At 34.5% G+C, this 17,557-nt stretch overlaps 1 protein-coding gene across 3 annotated transcripts; it reads right to left on the bottom strand.

Moving 5' to 3' along the window:
* Nucleotides 1-5,321: 5,321 nt before the first annotated feature.
* On the bottom strand, nt 5,322-16,747 carry LOC129902814 (probable rhamnogalacturonate lyase B). Of its 3 annotated transcripts, none has more exons than XM_055978223.1 (15): nt 16,658-16,747; nt 16,355-16,476; nt 15,992-16,042; nt 15,770-15,889; nt 14,487-14,606; nt 14,005-14,146; nt 13,638-13,808; nt 13,345-13,500; nt 13,155-13,261; nt 12,361-12,451; nt 12,055-12,196; nt 11,818-11,974; nt 11,528-11,644; nt 11,195-11,321; nt 5,322-5,701 (listed from the first exon to the last, which is right to left on the bottom strand). In XM_055978223.1, the coding sequence occupies exons 1-15, from the start codon at nt 16,697-16,699 to the stop codon at nt 5,465-5,467; spliced, it is 1,902 nt and encodes a 633-aa protein (XP_055834198.1). In that variant the 5' UTR covers nt 16,700-16,747; the 3' UTR covers nt 5,322-5,464. The 3 variants fall into 3 exon arrangements, with proteins under 3 accessions (XP_055834198.1, XP_055834199.1, XP_055834200.1); XM_055978224.1 differs by having other exon boundaries at nt 11,528-11,638; XM_055978225.1 differs by lacking the exon at nt 15,770-15,889.
* Nucleotides 16,748-17,557: the final 810 nt, after the last annotated feature.

Below are 17,557 nucleotides of genomic sequence, written 5' to 3'. Positions count from 1 at the left end.
TGGACATACTATGAAATTATGATTTGAAGTTAAGTTTTTTTTAGCATGTAATTTGGAATTTTTTAAATTGCATCTTTTTATAAACATGAAAATCCCACGAGTTTTAAAAACTATTAAAATTTTATAAATTCTTATACAATTTACCAAATGAGCAAAGCATAATTCATAAACAAAATATCACAATATCCTAAGGATAAATCACATATCTCCATGTTCCTTTTATAGATAAATATTTGTGATTACAAACTTCCAAATACATATAATTTTATAAAGATTTACTAGCCAACATAAATAGTAACTAGTTTTTTTTATTTGGTAACTAAAAAATAGTAACTATTTATTTTTGTAAAATAATTCTATCACATGATACGAACAATCTCTTTACACAGAGCATGAGTCTATTTTCCCAAAATTTAAAATGGTGGGTCTTTTTTTCTTTAAAAAATATAAACTTATGATCAAGTTTTACATTTTAAAAAGAAGTGAAATTATAATTTGAAATTCCAAATCATATTTTTTTGGATAATCAGGAATTTGAAATCATGATCTCAAATTACACGTTTAAACATTAATTTAAAAAATTATGACTTTATATCGAGGTCTAAACACAAACTTAACTTACTCGTCAACACTGGTTTGGTACAATTACTCATATTTCTTTTACCGTGTAAGAGTGGCCAAGGTGGAGTGTGCCAACTGCCAATTGATCATCATGAAATCACGACTTATAATATGTGGGACAATATTGGGAATTTTAGAGTAGTAGTTAAATTACTTACCCAATGGACATGTTTAAAGATTTTTTCTAGTACTCAATAAAGGAAAAAAAGTGAATTTCAAGTTAGCTTGATTCGCAGAATATTGAATCATGTCATGTGACACCTATGATTGAGGGCAGACGATGATGTTGGTGTATGGGTCAAAATCTAGATTTGATAGCTGGATGTATCAGATGGTGACATGTAGAGATTGAAGACAAATTAAATGTTATTCATTAAAGGCGATATCAATCTCAGCATACATGGCTCATCTGGTAAAGCTGCACCCATCACCTTAAGGACCATACCTATGATCTTAGTGTGCTTGGTCCTGGCGTCGTAATGATGGCTTATATGAGTCCAGCACGAGTCAGGGGACTAGGTTTCTTGACACAACCACTTAACCAAATGATAAAGTTAGATGCAGAAGGTAAAATGACCCACAATGTTTATGTGGAAACCTCCTTGCTCAAGGAAGGAAAAATCATGACTTGTCTCACAATATTTCACCAATAACTTCACTAATCAACAAGCCAAGTTTCAGATTACAACCTCTTGCAACCTATAGGAATTAAACTCGTAATTCCTTCCTCCTTGTAACACCTCTATTACAAGACAAACTAAGCAATTACTCTATTGCCCACTACACCAACTAACTCTAGTTAATATAGACTTCAACAATACATCACAGCTAACTCTAGCCACAACAAAACAATAACTCTATTGCCCACTACACCAACTATCTCTAGCTGATATAGACTTTAATGGCTAACTCTAGCCACAACTCAAATCTACAAAGATAAGAGAAGAAATGATCTTATGTCCTTTATTTTTAGTTGGGTTTTGAGTTTTGTATCTTATGTCCTTTATAACATAGGAGTAGATTTACAATATAAAAGCACAAGATACAAAACTCAAAACCCAACTAAAAATGTTGCAACGCTGGATCAGGTCCCTGTTGAGTATGAACAACGTTCTTCCTTGAAATGACTTTTGCTTTGTGTATGAACTTGATTTACAAAAGTTTGGTGTTTTTTTGTTACAATGTTTTCTTCATAAGAGAGACCAAAATTCTAGGAGCAATACCATTGGTCGAGGCAGCCTGTTGTTGTGGCACCTTTGCTGCAGTGCCCACCAACCTCTGCAGCTTTTGCAGCTTTACAGTTGTACTCCACTTTCTTGTCCAGGAAAAATGTTACTCATGGGACCAGGTCCCTCTATAAGGTGCCAGAATTTGTTAAATCACCAAAATATGAATATAACATGTAAGATTGGAAATATTTTGATGGTCGGTCAAAATAAATCCAAAAGCATAATCGTTTCCAAAGAATTCGGGATCCTATCATAATTTATTCTCACTGACTTACTCTTAAGTTTTGTAACCAAAAGCTCTCAAGCTCTCAAGTTTACTGAATGCTTTGCTTTCTCGGTGATGTTGCTGGACAACCACGCTGGAGAATAATATTTGTCAATTATTTCTTTGTTCATATATATATATATATATATATATATATATATATATATATATTGGTTTGACATGATTTATGCGTTACTGGTTCCCGAAAGAGTTAATATTTTCATTAGCTAAACCTTTTCTTACCCTACCTTTGAATTCGTATTTTGTTCGTACACAATCAACGGAGGCCGTCCCGACATATGTTGCAACGTCTCCAATAGCATGCTCTTACTTCGTCTTTCCCTTAATAAGTCATCAAATTTGGTGCTTTTTGATCCCCAGTTGCTATGGGGAACAAAGGACGAAACACAATCGATTCCTCCATTAAAGTGGTTCTCGCTTCTCCTTGTTCCTGTTCCTAACTCCTCCCCGGGTAGTTCCCAATGTTTGGCACTTTCCATACTTCATGGGTGCAACATCAACATATTCGCTCATGATCAATATATATATATATATATATATATCATATCATATCATATCATATTATATATTACTAAAAGTGGGAACAAAAAAAGTTGAAAGTTGAAATACTTAAATAACCCTATAAAGTTGAGTTACTACAATAATACCCTTAATTAATTAATGTATAGATACATATGATTATTATTATTGTATTATTAAATAGTAAATTTAAGTTGTTGTCTATATTTTAATATGTATAATAAAAGTAAAATAATTGTTAATCCAAAACTTTCCATATGACTATATAGTGAAACTGCACCTAACATAATTACAGGATATGAATAATGAATTGATCATATTCCTATTTAATATTTAACCGATTTATGATAAAAACAAAATACCTATATTCATGATATGAATCTCTTTCTATTTCCCACTAATTGTCATTAAATATTTTTGTTTATGATGAAAAGATTAAGAGAGCTTTATAAGTTTGAGATCCATCGTGAGTGAGCAAGCAAAAATGTACATGAATGTATTTTCTTGGCTTCCTTTTTCCCCTTTGCATATGTACTTTCAGATTGCCTGATATATATTTTTTCTATACAACTCAAGTTTTGTTATTTTAATTAACTTTTTGCTTAAAATTTGTATGTGTTTCTGCCTCATCTAAAAGTCTTGATTATTACACGTACTTCAACCGTTTATTCCTTATTTTTATCGATCACTATATATCATGTGAATAGTCAATTGCTTATCGATCTTTTCAATTCCATAACATCATCATCTTATTTGTTGTTGAAGAGGATATTGTATAGCACAAAATAAAACACGATAATGAAAGTTTGGGTCCACAGCCATAGGATTAGATACAAAGTTCTCATCATAGAGTGAAAATAAAAGATTGATACCTCAAGATGCTAGGTTAAAAATTTCTTATCAATTAATGTTTGTGCTTATCTAATCTTTTGACGTGCATATTCTTTATGATACTTATATCCTCTAATTATGCAGGGTACTTTGTTCACATATGAGACAATATTATAACCTTTGGAATAGTGCAATCAAAGCCTGTTAAGAGGAATATTGCATCTTCACATTGACAATAAATACCATTATTAATACCAAAATTTAAGTTTTGGAAAAATTAAAAACTTATCCACGTACGGTATAAAGGAATTTTACTCCCTACTTCTCATGGTTGTTTACATATTTGATATGGTTCAAAAAAATTTACTAGGATTTTTTTTTTACTTATCAAGATGTTTGATCTTCTCTTATTTTTTTTTCTTTTTTGTAAATTAATTCCCTCATTTTGAAATTTCGTGTTTATCATTTGTTTCTTGCAAGTTTGCCTTACTTTCCTCCATCAATCCAAACATCTTGATTCGTGAAGGGGAAAAAAGACTAAAGAAAATTGATGGTACGCAAGTGCAGCGTTTTACATTTTGAAAAAAAAAATTGAATGAAAATGGATGCCAGTGCAACGTTACATTTTAAAAAAAAAATTGTTGAAAGAAACACTGCAAGTGCAGCGTTTTACATTAAAAAAAATTATTAAAAAAATCGCTGCCAGTGCAGCGTTTTAAATTTTTTTAAAAAAAGTTTTTTTTTGGAAAAACGTTGTGGTTGCAGCGATGTTCTAAAACAATTTAACGGCATCAATTTTTTTTTACTAAATCGCTATAATGTCATTGATTTGTCCTTTTTGGTTATTTCAAAATATGAGTGGCTATTTATGCATTTTGTAGAAAAAAATAGCCCTTTTGGCTCCGGACTCCTACATCCATTCACTTAAAAATAATAAATTGATATTTTTGATATATAACTAATATATATGTTAATATTTCAAATATATCATATACTAATACTATTATGTTTTGCAATATTAGTATAAGATTATTTACACGATTTTAGTATATTTATACAAAATAGCATTGGATACACGTGCAACGCACGTGTTCAGAAACTAGTGTGTATATATATATATCACGTTTAACAAGCAATTTCTCATTAACAATGCCGTTGTTTGGTCATCTCAATCGTGTGTCTTTGAACCACATCAACAAATTCAATTGTTATTTCAAGTCACTAATTTAGGGGTAAATAGTTGGGTTAAAAATATGAATTGACAAGTTTCTAAGCTGACAAGCTTTTGATGAAGGGGTGCACATTAACATCTTAGGCAATCTCACATGAATGTAGGAGAAAAGAAGAGTTCTATAAAATATAGTATAACATTACACGTAATGTGCGTTTTTGGGCTCGATGATGACGTAGCTCTAAGGACAAATTCTTAAGGTCTATATCAATTGGGGTGTGACATGCAATCAGTTGCATCCTCAAATGTCCAAAATTCATCCCAAGGAGATTGCTGACACGCTTGTGTCTTGTGCAGTCCCATTGATATCAAAATAGATAGACTTATTGTATATTACAAGTCCATCTCAAGGTCAAATAAGTATTTGCAACATAGTGGCTATAGCTATGGAAAAAAGGCGAGTATCCCTCTCTTTCTATTAGCTTTTGTAGGCTGTAGCTATGGAAATTTTGGATAATCTATGTAGCTTAAAAGGATTGTTAAAAGTCTTATGGCGGTTGTTTTAACACTCTATTATTATCTCATACCTTGCAGTAGGATCATAACAGTATCCTTTGTTCAACAGTATGTGAAGGAGAGTTTTCTTATATGCAGATGCAAGTAATACATTAAAACGTGGAATTTTATTGCTTCTCGAACCAGAACTTAATGCTAAACTGGTAATACAAATCAAACACTTAAACAATTTACTTACTTAGAATTAGAATTATTTGAGATCTGTAGAAGAAGGGAAATCTGAAACATTTCTTAGTTTGGTGGAGCTTCGAGACGAATATAGTCATACATAATCCCCTGGAAAGGACTTTGGTTTCTTGGTTGGCCTAAGTAAATGGTGTTGTCCCCTTGCACTAGCAGATTTCCCTGTATGTCTATATTGTACAGCCAATATAATCCATGAATTCCATGCCTGGCAATTGAGTTATCTCTTCCAATCAATCCGGTTGTAAATAGAGGTCGATTTGTATTTGGATTATTCACCCGAACCTGCAAGTACAAGAATATAGTAAGGGACTTCCTGGTTTGAACTCTGATTCTGTTTTCGATCATTTAGAAAGTATTAGATACTTTAATCATTTCAATTTATGTATCTTATTTTTCTTTTTAGTTTGTTGCAAAAAATGCTACTTTCTATATTTAGTAACTCTTTAACTCTGTTAAAATTGACAATATTTTAGATAGTCTTAATGTAGCAACTTGGTAGGTGAAAGTTTGGTAAACTTTGACATCTTAACAAAATGTGAAGTCATGAATGACATCAAGAGCAATAATTTATTCCTATAAATAGGTAGCTCTTGATTCATTTGAAACACATCTCAAAAACATTTCTCTCTTGTCTTCTCATATTCTAAGACATTTGCAAAATATATTAGAAGAGTAGAGAATTAATAGAACAATTGTCTTAGTTGTATTTGAGATCTCTCCCATTTCTTTATTAATATAAAGACAGTTGTTCTCTGGTGGACGTAGAATCATTTTGATCCGAACCAAGTTAAATATTGTTGTTCTTCCCTGTTCTTTATATTTTCACGTTTCTGCTAACAATTGGTATCAGAGCCAAGGTTCTGTCTAAGTATGCTTTGTGGTTGCAGCACAGTCTGAACTTTCACATCAGAAAAGAATTACTTTGGTTTTCTGTATTTCCAAATACTTAGTAGTAGAAGAAGAAGAACAAGTAAAAATGAGTTCCATGAAGTTTGAAATTGATAGATTTAATGAGCGCAACAACTTCAATATTTGGAAAATCTAGATGATGGCGTTACTGCGGATGGAAGGTTCAATCCATGCTATTGACGAAAAATACCCCGATAACACATCGGTTTTCGACAAGGCAAAGATTGAAGGAGATGCATTGAGTGTAATTCAACTATCTCTTGCACTTAACGTGTTCTGTGAAGTGAGTACAAGTACCGAGAAGACGGCCAAACAGTTATGGGATAGGCTGAAAGGGCTTTACCAGGACCGGTCGGTTACAACAAGGATGTTGTTACAACGGCATCTTCACACATTTAAGATGGAGTCAGGTACTTTGTTGCAAGACCATCTAAATGTATTCAATAAACTTGTGATGGACTTACAGATTGCCGGAATTAAGAAGGATGAGGAGACGCTTGCATGTGCTTTGCTATTTTCATTGACTTTAAAATATCGTGATGTAGAGAATTCAATGATGTATATCAAGGCGCCTATCACTCTTGAGCAAGTGCGGTAAGCACTTAACTCTTGTGATTTACGGAGGTATTTTGTAGGAGACAAAGAAGATGAAGCTAGTAGGCTCTTTGTAAGAGGTCGCACTAGCCAACAGGGAAGGAGCAAATCAAAGCACAGATCAAAATCTCGTCTGAACAAGAAGAATGTGGAGTGTTGGGGCCGTCACAAGAAGGAACACTTTGAACAAGATTGTCCTATGTCAAAGTCCAAAGAAAAGGCGAGTGCATCCATTATTGAGCAGGTACATAATTCTGATGAAGAATATGACTAACAACATCATGCAATAGTGGATTCTATGATAACAAATGGGTGTTAGACTCTTGTTGTACTCTGCATATGATATTCCGAAGAGATTGGTTCAGTAAATATGAGAAAAGTGGAGGAACTGTAGTAATGGGAAATAATGCAACTTGTAAAATAGTTGGCATTGGTTCAATTTGGGTTTGCTGCCATGATGGAATCGTGAAGACTATTACAGAAGTCCATCATGTTCCTGATCTAAAGAAGAATTTGATATCCCTGGGTACTCTAGATAATCAAGGATACAAGTACATGAGTGAGGGAGGTACAATAAAGATGGCTAAACGTTCTTTAATCATGTTGAAGGCCAAGCTGGAGGATGACCTCTACACACTAGCAAGAAGCACTATTGTTGGCTTTGTTAATGCATCTATAGTGCAACAGTTATCTGATAATGACTAGGCAAGATTATGGCACATAAGACTGGGTCATATAAGCGCATAAGGATTAGAGATGTTGAGAAAACGCAATTTTTGAACAGTGAGAAAATAAGCACGCTTGCATTTTGTGAGCATTGTGTCCTAGGGAAGCAGAAGAAGGTCAGTTTCAGCACTGGCAAGCACAAGACGGGAAGAGTTCTAGACTATATCCATTCAGATTTATGGGGTCCCTCTCAGCTTCCATCGAAGGGAGGAAAGAGGTATCATTTTACATTCATTGATGATTTTTCACGAAAGGTTTGGATGCGTTTCTTAAAGGAAAAAAATGATGTTTTTGAAGCATTTAAAGAATGGAAGATTTTGGTTGAGAATCAAATGGAGAGAAAAATCAAGTATGTTCGCACAGATAATGGCTTGGAGTTTTGTAGTGAAGAGTTCAATAATTTCTGCAAGGTTCATGAGATCGCAAGACATAAGATGGTCAGACACACACCACAGCAGAATAGGGTTGCCGAGAGAATGAGTAGAACTCTTCTTGAGAAGGCTCTTTGTATGCTCTTACAAGCTAAAATGTCCAAAGTGTTTTGGGCTGAAGCAGTTCACACTGCTTCTCATATTGTCAATTGATCTCTAGCATCAACGATTGATTTTAAGACTCCAAATGAGGTATGGTCAGGTGAACCCTACTATTTATATCTGCGAATATTTGGGTGTCCAATCTATTATCATGTTAATGAAGGAAAGCTTGAACCAAGGGCTAAAAAGTCTATATTCGTAGGGTATGTAGATGGAGTAAAAGGGTACAAACTTTGGTGTTTATCTTTACTCAAATTTGTAGTTAATAGAGATGTTACCTTTGATGAATCTTCTATACTTGATCCTCATAAAGTTTTTGTATAGTTATCATGAAATAAGAACAACGAGCAAATAGAGCTATCGGTAGAGCATACCAAGGAAAAGGATCAAGAGACTCAAGTTGATGAATCAAAAGATGCAGATCTCGAAGAACATATTGTCAATGAACCATACACAATTGCGAAGGGAAGAGACAAAAGGCAAATACGGAAACCAAAATGTCTTTTAGAGCAAGCAAATCTGATTGCATACGCATTCGTAGCTGCAAAAGAAGAGATTAAAGACCTCGAGCCCTCTTCGTATGTTGAAGAAACTTCTTGCAAAGATACTGCACAATGATGGTTAGCCATGATGGCAGAGATGGAGTCTCTTCACAAAAATGAGACATGGGTCTTAGTTGAAAAGCCAAAGGGGAAGAAGACAGTTGGATGCAAATGGATCTACAAAAAGAAAGAAGGTATTCCATAAGTGGAAGATGCTAGATTTAAGGTGAGATTGGTTGCATAGGGTTTCAGTCAGAAGAAGGGAATTGACTATAATGACATTTTCTCTCCAGTCGTGAAACATAGCTCAATTCGCGTGCTACTAGCATTGGTTGCATAATTTGATTTTGAGCTTCAATAGCTTGATGTCAAAACTTCTTTCTTACACGGTGATCTAGAAGAGACAATCTATATGGAACAACCTGAAGGTTTTCTAGCTAAGGGAAAAGAAGATCATGTATGCCAACTAAAGAAGTCTTTGTATGATTTGAAGCAATCCCTTAGACAGTGGTACAAAAAGTTTGATGCATTCATGACTATACATGGATTCTCGAGGAGTGCATTTGATATTTGTGTGTATCACAAGAAAATGTCTAGTAACTCTATGATTTATTTATTGTTGTATATTGATGATATGCTTATTGCTGCTAAAAACATCACAGAGATAAATATTATGAAGGAACTATTGAGAAAGGAATTTGACATGAAGGACTTAGGAGCTGCAAAGAAAATTCTTGGAATGGAGATTTGAAGGGAAGATGGTGTTGTATATCTTTCTTAGAAGAGGTACATCGAAAAGGTTCTTGAGAGATTCAACATGCAGATGAGCAAGCCTGTAAGTATATCGTTAGCTTCTCATTTTAAGCTTTCAGTGTTACAAACGCCTCAGTCTGGGGATGAGGTGGAGCATATGTCAAAAGTTCCTTATGCTAGCGCAATTGGTAGCATTATGTATGCTATAGTGTGCATACGTCTAGATACTGTTCAATCTATAAGTGTGATAAGTAGGTACATGACCAATCTAGGAAAAGGCATTAGGAAGCTGTTAAGTGGATATTGAGATATCTCAAAAGAGCTTCTGATGTTTGCCTCACCTTTCAAAAAAGTGAAGGTATTTTAGTTCTTGGTTATGTAGATTCTGACTATGCAGGGGATCTTGATAGAAGAAAGTCCACAACTGAGAAGTTGTCTAGTGGATATTGAGATATCTCAAAGGAGCTTTTGATGTTAGCCTAACCTTTCGAAAAAGTGAAGGTATTTCAGTTCTCGATTATATGGATTCTGACTATGTAGGAAATCTTGATAGAAGAAGGTTCATAACTGTATACATCTTTACTCTCGTTGGCAGTGCCGTTAGTTGGAAATCGACTTTACAATCGACTGTCGCTTTGTCAACAACAGAGGCAGAATATATGGCAGCAACATAGGCAGTGAAAGAAGCTATCTGGTTGAAAGGTTTGATGGCAAAATTGAGTTTGGTTCAGCAGGAATCAACTCTAAGATGTGATAGTCAAAGTGTTATTCATTTGATTAAAAATCAAAGATTTCATGAGCGCACCAAACATATTGATGTTAGATTCCATTTCATTCGAGATGTCGTTGAAGAGAGAGCTATTAAGGTCAAGAAGGTTATCACAGACGATAACACTGTAGACATAGTGACCAAGATAGTCCCACTTGTCAAGTTTGCACACTGCAAGGACTTGGCGGGAGTATGCATCAACTGATGCAAACTCTGGGAGAACAACTGCTAGGTGGAGCTAGTGTGTTCAACAAATGTTTGATTCTTCTTGTTTCTTACAACGGGATTGCCCAATAAACTTAGAAGTTTTGGCTGGAGTTGTTCATACGCATGGTCGGAACGCAAACCATAGTGGAGATTGTAAGATTTGAGGTTGAAGACACAATCAAAAGTTGCTGAAAGAAAGTTAAAAATGGAGAATCTTGCCAAGGTGGAGATTTGTTAAAATTGACAAGATTCTAGATAATATTAATGTAGCAACTTGGTAGGTGAAAGTTTGGTAAACTTTAGCTCTTGATTCATTTGAAAAACACCTCAAAAATATTTCTCTCTTGTTTTCTCATATTCTAAGGCATTTGCAAAATACATTAGAAGAGTAGAGAATTGATAGAACAATTGACTTAGTTGTATTTGGGATCTCTCCCCTTTCTTTGTTAATATAAAGACGGTTGTTTTCTGGTGGACGTAGGATCATTCTGATCCGAACCAAGTTAAATATTGTTGTTCTTCCTTATTCTTTATATTTTCACGTTTCCGCTAACAAACTCCAACATCCTACATGACATGTTTAAGACCACAAAATTCAAGGACATTTTTGTACATTACACACATGTTTACTTTAAGATCACAATAGTCAAAAGTCTTCCTTAATTATATTTGTTAAACTTTGTATCCGATCAAACTAAGATACATAAAATGAAACAGAGAGAGTTGACATCAATAGGAATACCTGCACTTCAGCTAAAGTTGCAGATGCAATTGCAATGCGCAATTTATATGTACCTCCTTGCTTGACAGAATCAAGTTTAAATCTGATTTGCCAAGTCGTTCCTTGATACGTGCCGTCATGTTTTCTCCTACAAAGAATAAATGCATAAGATGTTTTCTGCTTAATTTTGCTACGTGGATGTAGGGATGAGAAGAAGGAGGGGGTTTTGATACTCTTTTGAAATGTCATAACATATTTGATGGTGAAGTACAAAAATGTCCGGATAAATTGATGAAACGAGGAACTTAACATAGAATTTCAGTTTTCGACTCATCAGATTGCTGAATACCTTACCTTGGAACCTGAGCAAAAAACCAGTCTTTCCTGTAGTCACTTTCTCCAATTACATACACAAGGTCATCCGTTGGATTTAACTCGGAGTACCTATCCCACAATCCATATTGCCTAAACCTTCCATTTAAAGACAATAATGAAGACGTTATTCTCAATGCATATACTTACATGTGATGACATTTGAGAAAGAGAACAGAATTGTATTAACTACTTGGAGTTAATTTATCATTCAGTATTCTACTCTAGAGGAAACAAATAGTAAGTCCAATACATAAAGGTAGGTTAATAACCTGTCAGGATGATTGACGAAAAGCTTGTTGATAAATTTCAGGTTGGGTTCAGGAACAAAATATTCTGCAGCAGTACGATCAGGTATGCCTATTTCCCATAATGTGGGGCCATTTCTTGGAGGCTGATATACGATTTCGTGCACATTAATTCTACAACCTGTTTGCATGTATCACGCGATCCATGAGATTTAGAGGATTTGTTTGAAGAATAGGAGTTGAATAGAATAATACACGTACCTGGAGTTATGGAAATGGGAGTCTTATATAGATAGTCCCCAATGAATCCAGGGACCCATGCATAAAGATTGTAGTCACCGCAACGTATATTTTTTATAGAGAAGTATCCACTGTTGTTTGATTTAGCCCAGAACTGGTAGTCCTGAAACAGAAAAAATTAAGACTTACTTTCTTTTCCAATTTTCAAGATGTACAATCATCATTATCATCATTTGGGAGCGGTATACTGGAAGTCCTCTTGCTTGTTTTATGCAAGCATTTTGGAAACATGTTTAATTTGTTGATAAATATAAGCAAAAAAAATACCTTGCATTCTCTTTGCCAGGAACCAGCTTCTCCTGGTCGAGCAAGCCCAACATAAGCGCCATTTGCTGGTAAACGACCATGACTCTTATACCTGTAATGTGGCCTTTGTTTGTCAAAGATTTGGAAGCGACAAATGTTGAAATTTGGCAATCATATTTGTCAAAGATTTTGTATACTTGATAAGGTTCACATTTGGCAATCATATTTGTCAAAGATTTGGTATACTTGATAAGGTTCACATTTGACAACCATAAATGTCAAAGATTTGGTAGCCACAATATTTGATATATTCACACTAAGATGTTCAATTTTTGTATCTTCAAATGATATCATCCGTGACATGAAGCAACCCATTTTTTCCATATAAATAGGGAAGTTGGCTATTAGTTGAAACACACCTTGAAGCATATGAAAACATTTCATTGCTTTCTTTCTTTGTATTTTGATTAAGAGTTATTTTGTAAGAGAGTTAGTGTTGGGAAACATTTGTGTGAACCCTTTCTTTGGAGTGATCTTGTGAGGTTATTCTCTAGGGGTATTTGGCATTAATTAGAGTATTTACTCTAATTTTGTACTCTTATTGATATAGTAAAATCCTCCGCTCTTTTACTTTCGTTATTATCAACTTACTATTGTCTTTGCTATTGTCATTATAACATTATTTGGCTAAATTCCGCATTATCCGAGTTCTCGATCCTAACAATACCTATCAAAAGTAGTTAAAAATCTTTAGAAAATCATATTAACTTTTTGTTTGAATACAATTTTAAAGAGGAACAGTGTTATGTCCTTACTTGTCTTGAACCAAAAGTCTACCACTAACGTTGCCCCTTTGATCTGCTGATGGAAAATCTTCCGATGCTGGAAAACTGTAAGGCCAGCTTTGAACTTCATGTTGCATCTGCATCAGTAGCCGATATAAGTACTTTGACTTCATGCACATTCATAAATTGGAGTAAATTTCAAATCTTTTCACTGCTAAACCTGTATCTTGGCATCATCCCATAGAGCAACAGGATCTTCTCCTTGCTTAACAGAATTAACATATATAAACACAGGGCCAAAAACTTTCTTCCAGGATTCTCCTTGAGCAAACTTTGGTATTAGATCAACCCCAGCGTAATGAGGGCTTAGAAATATCTGAGAATATCACAATTTTTTCACTTTTAATGACTAAATGTATAACCGCGGAAAAGTATTCTATTGTTGTGAATTAATGTATCCATCTTGATGAAAATGTTCATGGTAAAAGTAATGAGTTAGAAGAAAGCTCTTACAGCTAAGGTAGTTGGACCGACATGGGATGTGAGGTTTTGTTTGACAGGTCCACCAGATCGGAATTCATCACTCGGAGTAATTTGCCAGAATCCCACAGGTGGATCCATAGATATCCAGCCATGGACCTTGTTGTCTTTATTATCACATGAGTACTGGTATTTATCATCGACCTGTATGCACCGGATGAATCAAACCACTATCCATTTCGCTATAGCAGTCTAATAACACTTGAGTCCTTATGAAATTGATAATTAGAAATATTGCCTCTTCGCACAAGTAAGCAAAAGTAACAAACTTATGGCAAGAGCACAATTTTAGTTAGTTAATTAAATTATATCTCAAAAAATGACAGAAGAAAATAGGCACCTCGCCTTTGAACTCAGGTTCGATGGGATTGACAAGTAGGACTGCTTCTGGATAAGCAAGTGGTTGTCCTCTATGTGGTAACCTGTCATCAGGTAAGGGCATATATCTCTGCCTGTTATCTGCCATGGCCATGTAACGAAACCTGGTCGATCGGTGTTCGAGATTAGACAATAAAAAATCCATCTTAAATGTTGCCAATGAATCTATACATAAGATATGACATGTTGTATCCATGATGTACACAAACAATTAATCACTTTGTAAGTATGAGAACTATAAAAGGATATGCCATTGAGAAAGTGCTATTAGCATATACTTTGCTTGTCATGACCAAGAGGGAGCTAGAGCAGTGGAAGGGGTTCATTCCAACCTCCTTTGCAGGAAAATCAGTGTATATATAGTAGATGTGAAAATCTTCGCCTCCGCCATTGGTCATGACAATCGGATAAAAAATGGATGGGCGAAGAGAAAGTGAGTATTACTTGTCTTTTCTGAGCTTGAATGCAATCCTAGTCTCATCAAGGTTGAAACCAGGCCATCCTTCTACATGTTCATAAATTGCATAAGAATAGAATCCCGAGGAACCTTTAAGCATGATAAACCTGAACATCATCCATCTGATTACTCATCAAGTATCATCTCAAATCCATTTACTAATCGAAAAATGCAACCAGATTTTTAAAGAACGAAAAGAAAACTGATAGAACATATGCGTCCACCACACGAGTCAGGGGACCAGGTCCCTTGACACAGTCAATTTACAGAATGCTCAAGAAACGGACAGCTAATGCAAGTAATGAACAAGACAAGAGTTTTACGTGGAAAAACTCATTGCTCAAGTGAGAAACAACCACGACCTGTCCAACAGGATTTCCAACCAATCATCACTAGATGCAAGAGCAAAGTGATCTATTACAACCTATGTAACTAGATACAAATCCTCTTCACCCCTATGCTTGCAACATCCTATCACAAGACTTTGAACCTAAGTAATATGACTATTGCCCACTACCCTAACTCACTCTAGTTGACGTAGACTTCAATATTCCGATCAAGGATAGCTCTAGCAATGACTCGGAAACTAAGCAATAAGACTATTGCCCACTACACAACCACTCCTAGGTTAATGTAGACTTTTCTAACTGCTTCAATGCTAACTCTAGCAAAGAAATCACAATGACAATACAAAGAGAAGTAATCAATATTCCTTTATATGATAGGAACTGATTTTACAATGTTTAGTACACTAGACTCAACACTAAAACAAAGCAACAACCCAAAACTATTCTTTAATAATAGCTCTATCAGGTCCCTGCTGCCTTGAGGAAGTGTTCTTTCTTTTGAGAACACACACCACTTTTCTTTTGCCTTGTAAAAAAATGATGTATGAAAACTAAGTTGTTTCATATCTCAAAGATAGTATTTAGAATATGGACGAAACACCTGGTATGGTACCTTCTGATTGGCTGGACCTCTCTATTGTCCAGCTGCTGCCCACCAACCATAGCAGGTGGTGGCAGCTTTTACAGCTGGACCAGGTCCCCCGATCAGGTCCCATGGTTTGTAGTCTCTTCTGATTTGCCCCGATCAGGTCCCATGGTTTCTTTTACAGCTGTCTCCCATTTGGTATGTGACACACACCGAACATGGGACCAGGTCCGCCAATCAGGTCCCATGATTTGTTGATGCATCAAAACTTGAATTAAAACTTGAATGCAACCAGATTTTTAAAGAACGAAAAGAAAACAAAGAAAAAAAAAACAACCTTTTGTCTATGTTCAGGGGAATAAGTTTGTTCTGAAGCGACACATCCCATTTCCTTGAGAAGGACAGCTCTATTTGATCATTTGTTTTCAATATGACCTTATATGTTGTGCATATGAGCCTACATTATATAAGTGACATAATTTTATTGCTCAAAACACTTTTGGTTTGACAAAATAAGATTTTTGTTTGATGTTCTTTGTCTATATATGTATATGTATACCTTTCAAATTTTCCAGCAGTTCCTGTCGAGCTCCAGACAACGTCCCAATATCTAGAGAAAAACATTACACATTTTCACATTCACAAGGAGAATTTAGCTGATTCATTTTCATGACAAAAAAGTGGAACTTTAAGTATCTGATCTCTTTTTTCTTCTTCACAAGTATGTGACTAATAGGCTGCTATTTTATTTCATTGTAGTCAGGGCGGAGCTAGAGTTCTAGTTATAGGCACAAGTCAATTAGCTATATTACAGAATTCAGTAAACGGTTTTTTCTAAAATTCAGAACCCCTTAAACTCAAAATTCTGGATCCGACTGTGATTATAGTGAACTTAAGCTAAATAAATGACAGATGGAGTTACCCTCTGTTTGTTTCATGATTTCGAACCTCAAGCAAATTGTTGATGCTGTTGTATCTGATTCCAGTTACATTCCCATCTGGTACTGATAAAGTCACTTTGAGAATACCATTGTCCATCACCACCTGAAGAATTTTAAGTACCTATTAATTATTAATTTAGAACCCAATATATAGTTAAAAAGATTAGAATCCAAAATTCATAAGTTTCAAATCCTGCCTCCGCCTCTGTGAACATGCACAGTCATATGAAAGAAGAGCATGTATTCAACAAAGTGCTATATAGTATAAGTTATAAATAGATTACATGGCGATTGTCCTGAAGGTGAAGCTGTACTCCTGGAGCCATAATTTATCTTATTTTATGAATGTCTTGTTAAAACTTTATTCCCCAAGATATTATTAGTTCAAAAAGTATGACATAAAATTAGAAAAAAACAAGAGAGAGTATTTGTTACAGTTAGACATATTTTTGTAGCGTGTAACAACCGATCATGAATTCATGACTAATATGTGGGACAGTAGTGAGAATTTCAGAAGTCATGAAATTTGTGTTTGTTTAGCACATCTAACAAAACTTCTACTTCAACCTAAAATTTTGATTCCAAAATACCAAATTCACCTAAAATCATAAATGATAGAATTTCAATTTCAAATTTGCGACTTCAAACTTACATTTTGTAAAAAAAGCCACTTGCTCGACATGAAAAATTGTGTGTACCATGTGGAAGCATTAATATACTAGAAGTAGTAGTTAGTTACTACTACGGTTGATTTATTGGATCAGTAAATCTTTGTAAAATTATATGTATTTGAAAGTTTATAATAATATGTAATCGAAAATATTTATTTATAAAAAAAGCATGACGATATGTGATTTATTAATGCATGTGGCGCCTTAGGAGTTAGGACATTCAAAACCTTGTTTATGAACTATAATTTGTTCATTTGATTTCTAATGACATCTTCTAGACGGTCAGCTATCTCAGCTAACTTAGAACATATTATTATCGCATTTCACATAAATGATTTTTCATATTTTTAAATTTCTCACAAAAAATACAAATTTTGGAAAAAGATCCATCTCAATTTATCTCTAGAAGAAATTTATGCATTGACGTAAGTATTTGAAGATGTTCTCTAGTTTTACAAAAGAAATTTTTAAAAAGTTCTTCTAGATAGATTATTAAATCCTTTGCCTAGTAAA

Source organism: Solanum dulcamara, chromosome 9 (assembly GCF_947179165.1).
Source record: "Solanum dulcamara chromosome 9, daSolDulc1.2, whole genome shotgun sequence".
Classification (NCBI taxonomy): domain Eukaryota; kingdom Viridiplantae; phylum Streptophyta; class Magnoliopsida; order Solanales; family Solanaceae; genus Solanum; species Solanum dulcamara.
This window is presented reverse-complemented; position numbering and strand designations above follow the sequence as displayed.

Bases quoted from the DNA above. Each gene is read 5' to 3' on its own strand.
- LOC129902814 (XM_055978223.1), bottom strand. From the start codon at position 16,699: ATGGCTCCAGGAGTACAGCTTCACCTTCAGGACAATCGCCAT. The intron at 15,890-15,991 runs GTATACATATAC...TATATAATGTAG, and splicing joins ACTGCTGGAAAATTTGAAAG to GCTCATATGCACAACATATA. The intron at 14,607-15,769 runs GTTGTTTTTTTT...GATGATGTTCAG, and splicing joins CCCCTGAACATAGACAAAAG to GTTTATCATGCTTAAAGGTT.